This window comes from Lethenteron reissneri, chromosome 45 (genome assembly GCF_015708825.2).
Source record: "Lethenteron reissneri isolate LAM-NWPU_2019-01 chromosome 45, ASM1570882v1, whole genome shotgun sequence".
Lineage (NCBI taxonomy): Eukaryota > Metazoa > Chordata > Hyperoartia > Petromyzontiformes > Petromyzontidae > Lethenteron > Lethenteron reissneri.
This window is the reverse complement of record NC_083823.1, coordinates 2526428-2534232: the sequence shown is the minus strand read 5'-3', so window position 1 is coordinate 2534232 and position 7805 is coordinate 2526428. Positions and strand designations below refer to the sequence as shown.

The following is a 7805-nucleotide window of genomic DNA, read 5'->3' as shown; positions in this document are numbered from 1 at the left end:
CTGCACAAAAACATGAAGGCAGCGTTGAAAAAGAAGATGTCCAAGTTTAAGAAGAAGTAGTTCGGCCCAGCAGAGAACACGACCTGCCATGACCTTACCCTCCAAACGCATCCATTCTCCAATAACTTAGGCAACGATCCATCAGATGAAGGATTATGGGAGCGCCGATGTTTGGAGTTCTGCTGGACATGTTTTACACACACACACACAAGACGTCTACCTACAAACCCTACTCATATGTACACAAAGATACACACGTACACAACACATATGCCAACACGTGCGCACGCATCGCTCACAAACACACTACCCATATGTACATATGGACACACATCACCACAAACTACGGAAAATGTAAAAATAAAAAGTGTACCCTAAATTGTTTTAAGGCTTGTTGGAACATTTCTGTTTAACACTGCATATGGATCACCACATGTCTAAAACATTAATTCGGCGACGCCTTCACACTTGTCACTACCGGTCGTTACTCTTGTACTATTACCGTCATTTCATGCGAATAAATGTCCATGGAATGACCCACAGGAAGCAATATCAATGAACTACTGCTGGAGAGTCATTAAATTGGCCTAATCTATCCACACTCGGCGGCGCTGAACTTTTCCGCACACCTGGCCAAAGAGAAACGTTCACCGAATGGCAGTCTGATAAAAAAAAATATTTTGGACCTGTACTTTGGCAGTGTCGTCAAATCCCCAATTTAATGCGACCGTTCTTCGTACAGCCACTTGGCATTCCGTGTTACCCGCTACACTAGAGAACCCAGTGTAACAACGGGCGGATGAAACCTTGAAATCACGGATCTTCAAGCAACATTCCTCGGGCTTCACAATTCCCAGATGCCTTGGCCCAAGACATTCCCACAATCTTCCAAGTGCTCATCAATGACGAAAAGCTCAAAAAAGTGTAAACGCACATCCCCACCACCTTAAGTCAATGACGGATTAAACATTAAAATGTACACAGACCTTCCCGTCTGGTATAGTGGCAATGAGAAGACATACATCATCAAAACAGGGCATTTCCATTTTTATAAAATGTTTAAAAACATGCTAGAAGGACAATCAAGTATCAATATTTATTGAATCATATAAAAGTTTTTTTTTTTACAAAGCAAATGCAAAGTACAAGTGCTTACAAATAACAAATTTTCTCTCAAAAATATCAAGTTTTCCTTAAAAAATAATGTACAAATGTTCAGAAACGGCTTTCAACTGTACATACCACAACATCTCTCACAATCGCAGTAAGAGGCAGAAAAACAATATTCACTCACAATACATTTTACATTTCAAATTTTTATATATATAATATTGTTTACATTACACAACTTACCAAAACCACCTCTCATGAGTACATTACAGCCAAAAAAAATATGGCTCAGGCACAAACAAAAATTATGGCCAGAAAAAAGAAAATAATCTGTAAAAAATTTGAGCGTGTGTCCGAAAAAAAATAATTCCATACTCAAATCAAAAACAGCTGAACCTATTTGATGTCACTGGCTGGATCAGCAGTTGAGCAATGGTTGGGGAATATCAAATTGAGGCCTGGGTCCGTTTTTGGAAGGAGATCGACAGGAACTGCTTCGCCAGATGGTTACCTTTCTAAATCACAACGTATCGACGACTGAAGGGGGTTCCGAGGGAGAAACCCAGCGACGGTTGCACTGGGAGAACGGAGACAGTGTTTTGTCTGGAGCTAAGTAGGTGGGGAAGTGGCTGTCCAGGGACAAACCTTGGAGAGAAGATTATTTTAAAAAAGAAAAAACGTGGGCTGCGATGCAGTCAGGAAATGTGCAGGGCTACGCATCGAGAAACATAAACAGTGTTTAACATTCGTGACGGCTGATTGACCAAAGCAGCACTTTTTAATTTGTGCAAAATTTGTGTATTTTTGAATTTCATTTCTATCTTTTTAAAAGGAAATAAATAAGAGGGCACACAAGACAGCAACACCGAGTGCTGTACCCGGCCCCCAATGTCCTTTACACAGACACGGGGCCCACCACTCCCCTCCTCCACGTATAATTGCAGGCCCCACCACCAGATTTCCACTGAGACTCCCCGATGCCACCATCTCTTCCAAGCAGTATGGATACGGTCAAAGATTCACCCCGACCCACCCAGCCACATCAAGCCCTTCCATCTATCATCTTGATCACAGGCTGCCACGTCAATTCACTGCCATTTGTGCAGTTCTCCCTGTCCCACTCTGTAGCTCGCCGACAAACCTCTCCCCTCTGCACCCCCTTTGGTTGCAGAGCCTCGTTCCCTTGCATGGCGGACGAACCCGTCGGCTCTCCTCGCTTGCGCACCACCATTCTCTCCGTGCCATGATGACGGGAGGAAGTTGGCAGCAACCTCGAATTTTTTTTTTACTCACTCCTCAGCGCTCCTGCAAAATTTTGCCTCGGCACGTCGGCCCTTCCGCGCTGCGGGTTTTCCATCGCGCGTCCGGACCAAGCGCCCACTTTGGCGGCACGGCTCCCGGGCGGTCGTATTTCACACGATTCCAAGCTGCTCTCTCTCTCTCCTTCTCAAGAACTCATCTTTTTGAGGACAAAACAAAAGCCGCGTTTGGGAGGAAGGCGGCGCCGCCGCGCCTTCTCCAGGTTCCGGGCCAGTGCATCTCGGGCGCTGCCATCACCTGCTGTTGACGTGGTTTGGCAACGGGCACGTGGGTTTCGGGATGTCAGTCTTGCCCGTCCGTACACGCTGCATGGCCTCTTCCAGCTGCTGGATGAGCACGCGCTTCTTGAAGCTGCACGGGGCAACGGTGACACCGAGTGAGCATTTGGCGGCATCAGCAGCAGCGGGCGACGCCATGCAATTTCACCCTTTCCCGTTGCGATGGCGTACGTGCGCGTCATCAGTTATTCTTCCGATTCCATTCCGATTATGCAAGTGTACATCGTGAACACAAAACCGGGAGAAAAACGAAATTATCTTTATCGGTACCGAAGCAACCACAAGGCCGTGCGGGAGGACGTGTGGCACAGTTTGGCGCCAGCTATCAGAGTGTGGTCGTGTCGCTACAGTTCTCTGTGGGGAGTACAATGTCTTTAAAAACAACGGCGCTACGCCAGTTCAGACCTTATTGGTCACCCCGTGCCCTTATAAATTTCAACATTCAACCTACAAAGTCCCATCACAAGGGAGAAACAAAAAAATGGACAAAAATATTTTTTTGCCCGTATTGAAATGGCCGTACGCCGTATGGAGCTGAAAATGTTATTTCCCTGTAAAAGAATAAGGGGTCAAACCGTATGGGTTGACAGGGATGCAACTCTCGGTCAAAGGGTAGGGGGGGGTAAGCACTCACCGGGATGCCTCCCGTATCACGTTCTGAATGAACATCACTTGCAGATCGGTGCTCCCTCTCACCAGCTCCAGGAGGCTGAAGATGTGCTCGTAATCTGGCCACAACCGACAGCACACCACACAAGCTTCCTGGTTTATTTTACCAAAGTGAGTGGCGATATGTTAACCACCTCGCCTGGTATGGAAGAGGTTGTGGGTTCGATCCTGACCCTGACGCATGCACGTTCTCCCCGTGGTCGCGTGGATTTTTCTCCGGGTCCTCCGGTTTTTCCGTCCACATTAAGAGACATGCGTTTAGAGTATTTGGCTGCTAGAAATTGCCACTTCGTTGAGCTATCATTTGTGGCCAGGTTGCTCCTGAAAAACAGCTATATCACTCAGTGGACCTTACCTGGTAAAAAAAAAAAGTTCAGTTCGTAGCTTAGTTTAGAGTCCTTACTGGGCCCTTAAGACAAATTTTTCCAGCAAAATAATTGCCAATTTCCATAAATGAGAGTTTGGCTACCACGTATGAGAACATCTAAGTACCCGGAGAAAAGCCACAGACATGTACGAGAGCGGTAATCCTCAAAGCTTAGCAAATTTCTTTTGGGATTCAATTCATGCAACTGCTCTCTTGGTCACCAACAACCACCATTCGACACCAAGTGGCGGTGACGTCACCACGGCGCTTGTGCCAGGCTATGTGCACATTAAGGCCACGTGAAGTGTCCAACGCCCGCCGCAGGAGGTCACGGGGCAGACCCAGGTTGCCATGGGTCGACTGATTGAGAGGACTGCCCGATGCACCACCTGTGCCCCTTACTGTGCCAACTTGGTCACCTCACAGCAACACACATGCAATAGCAGGTCACAATTCGTGACGACCTATCTAAATACCAACCCAACTCAGCTTCCGAGATTCTACGAGTTTGGGCACATTTATGGTGATTTAATCGTAGGGACTCATTGCAAATTGGCACTGTTGCATTTACTGGACGCGCAAATAATTATTTTGGCACACAAATCTCCGATTATTTTTTTTCCGTGCAGTCACTAATGAATGGGCTGAGAGGATCCGATTCACTACGAGATCTGAATTTAGTCCACCAGTTCCAATTAGTCGTGGGGGAAAAGTTTTCCAGGTTGCGGAAGTAACCGTTGCTTGCGAAAAAAATAACAGAATACTTCTTCGTGTGCCGGCATAATTATTATTATTAACCGCTTCTGGCACCTTGTGGGTCCGTGACTGTGTCCACATGACCGCAAACACTGGCAGGTAAATGGATTCGTAAAAAACATAACAATACAGACGATACATTCTGTGTTCACCCCAATTCTACGTAGGTAAACTAGAACCTTGTGTTTTCACCCATGCGAATATAAATATTCTGATGTAGAACTTCTTTCACGCCGTACGTAGCCACCCGTGCTAATCGTGGGTGCTAATTGGAGACACGCGCGTGCCCTTACATAACACACGACGCTTTTCAACGAAGGTCGAAAGCTTTTCATGTATTAGCACCCTCCCCCTCCTGTCTGTCTGTAACTACGGTGGCACCGAGCGGGACCTACTTCGGCCGGGCTTGCGGATCTCCCGCACCACCTTGCCCCAGATCTCGTTGTTGGTCTCCCGCACTTTGGCCGCCTTGATCTCCGTCTTCCCGCCCAAGCCGTCTGTCGCTGCGGCCACGCGGCCTCGCGTCTCTCGCAGGGAGTTTGCGGCGTGGTTCTCGGAGGAGGCAAGGCCCTCATCGCCGCCGCCGCCCTCTTCGTCTTCCTCGTCCTCCTCGTCGGTGGCGAGGCCGGCACCCACGTGGTTTTCCATTTCGGTGGCGGCGGCAGCGGCGGGAGAGATGGCAGGCGCCGGCGGCAACGGAACCGCTGGCTGGGAGTTGGCGTTGGGCAGGTCGTCGGAGCTGATGTCGACGATTTGATTGTTCAGCTCCGTCCCTGCGAACAGTAAAAGCAGCTCGCAAAAACTCGTACACACATGGCGAGTACATGGATCGAGTAAATACATTCGAACCCGAGCTTGCCGACGAAAGCATTTCATTAGTGGGAGCGAAGCCGACAGGCAGCCGTAAGAGCAAGACATGTTTGCACATTTTAAAAGTCTTCCTTGGGTTGCTTTGTGTTTCCAAGTTTTGGGAGACCCTTTGGTCAATATCTTCAGGCTACAATCGGGTGAGTCTGGAATAGGCACGCGACTTGACGCTATATTTAGTTAATATTGGCTCCTCTTTACAAGAGTTATATAAAATAAAAAACAATAATTGTAATAAATCATAAACAAACATCAATCTGTCTATGTAAAATTAAGTGTATTTTAAGAAGGCCAAGTGGCTCCCACAAGTTTGGGTAACAAGCAAATACCACAATGACCCCGGGTTCAAATGCATGATTGGGTTCCTAAATTGTGGGAGTCAATGATCTCAGCCGAGTCATCAATGACCGCACGACAAAAACTACTACGTAACATTTGTGGGTTTCATTACCTAAATTCCAGCTCTGAGAATTCGACATTTTGGTTTGATTGACGCGTGAAGGACGCACTTTGCAGGGCATATAAAAGTCGTCCTCCCCCTGGAACGAAGTCTAATATCATTTAATTCAGAAGTAGTTCAACGATATAGCCCTTTCACAGACCGTTCTCCGACAGGGTGGTGGGGGGGCTCCTGCGAGCTGCAGGGTTCCACCAAATAGATTTTTTCTCAATTCACAATGGCTCCCCATGGCCCTTCCAGAGGAATGTTTTTGGAGCAGCATTTATAAAACACAATAACTGGGGACCAGTTGAGACTTTCGGAGTCTCATCAGGCCCGTTCAACAAATGCTGCCGTGTTGCCAACATTATGATTGGCAAAAGTCATCGACCAACCTCAATGGGTCCACTCAGCACACACATTACAGTAAAACTAAAAACTCATTATGCGTCATCATGGGAGAAATATACAAAAAAAAATCTACGTATTATATAAACACTCATTAACTCTTGTGACCTCAAGTCTGATCCGATTAGAAGTTGCCACCTCGGTTGCCCACGAGAGGAGCAGCAGAAATAGGATTTCTATATTTAGTTAATATTGGCTCATCTTGACAAGTTATTAGGGCCTGCCCCTGTGAGTTACATAAAATAAAATAAACAATCATTGTAATAAATCAGAAATAGGATTTCTGCTGCTCCTCGAAAGAACCAGAGAGTATAGAAATAGGATTCTTCGAGATTAGGGGAACACATTTTTTTTTACAATAGAAGATGGTGTGAAAAAAATGTTCTACTGAATATTGGCAGCAACAATTAATTCCCCTGAAATGTCCATGTTTGTCATGGCCTGTTCTAGAAACAAATTACCGAGAATGTGCACAATCCTGTTAGAGCTTAGAAACGAAGCAGGCTTCTGTAGCGGTTACAGGTGGTGGGGGCAGCCGAGGACACAAACCTCGATTTGTGGACTGTACTTCTATTGCTCCTACGTCAATGCACTCCAACAAACACTGACCAGTGTGGTCAAATAACCCCCGTGATCTGCACCGCGGAGGCAGGCCATCACCCAGCAGCGAAGAGACAAATGGACTGTGTACACGTGTCATGTACAGACATTAAGGCCATGATGGTGTACATTGTTGGTCTTGATGCACGCGCGCGTACATTGTACACGCACGCATCGCCACCACAAGTAAAACTCCGTTTTTAAGAGCGCCATTCACACAAGGCCTCACAGTGCTTTACAACACAATCCCAGTAAATAACCCTGGCGGAGCGTCCCTCACGGACCGGGGCAAGACATTCCACAAACAAGGCACCCAACTACTGAAAGCTCCATCACCCATTGAACACAGATTTGTCCTTGGTACCACTCAGGTCTCACGGAGCCAAGACATGCAAAGCAGAAGGAGGGGGGAGGACAGAGAGAGAGCGAGCGAGCGGAGGGGGAAGCAGCCGCGGCCGGGCACACCACCTCGAATGGCCACGGGCTTGATGAGGTTCGGCTGGCTGGGCTGGGCGGGCGTGGCGAGGATGGTGGGCGGCGGTGGCGTCGTCGGCGTGCAGGCGGCGCCGCGTCCCCCCCCCGCCGCCACCCCCCCCACCACGTGGTTCGCCAGCGAGGCGGGCGGCGCGAGGGGCCGCGGCCGAGGGGGCGGCAGCGGAGAGGCGTTGCGCCGTCGCTTCGAGGGGCTCTGCGCGCCGCCGCCGTCGCCGCCGCCGCCGCCGCCCGGCCGCTTCGAGCGGTTCTGCGGCCCCGTGACGAACTCGTCCGCCTCGTCGATCATCATGCCCTGCGCGCAGAAAAAACAAAACAGCATTGCAACAAACGTTGACCGAGAGAGCCGGCCGGGCAGAGGTCTGACAGCCGAGCCACCACCGCCGAGAGATCCTGGATTCCGATCCGGCTTTCAGCTTCCTGGGATTAAACCAGGTTCTCAAGTGCTTTGAGAAGTGATGGACTCGCGCGCAGGGTGCGAGACTGAGGGTGGTGTCGC

The 7805-nt window shown here is 48.7% G+C and overlaps 1 protein-coding gene across 1 annotated transcript in view; it reads right to left on the bottom strand.

Annotated features, from left to right (window-relative positions):
• Nucleotides 1–1077: 1077 nt before the first annotated feature.
• INTS6 (integrator complex subunit 6) overlaps nucleotides 1078–7805 on the bottom strand; it is a 29649-nt gene continuing 22921 nt past the window's right edge. Inside the window, exons 15-18 of the mRNA XM_061570201.1 lie at nucleotides 7283–7601; nucleotides 4896–5273; nucleotides 3343–3436; nucleotides 1078–2781 (exon numbers count right to left, since the gene is read on the bottom strand). Coding sequence (XP_061426185.1) covers nucleotides 2664–2781; nucleotides 3343–3436; nucleotides 4896–5273; nucleotides 7283–7601 — 909 coding nt within the window. The 3' untranslated portion in view covers nucleotides 1078–2663. The remainder of the gene's footprint in view (nucleotides 2782–3342; nucleotides 3437–4895; nucleotides 5274–7282; nucleotides 7602–7805) is intronic.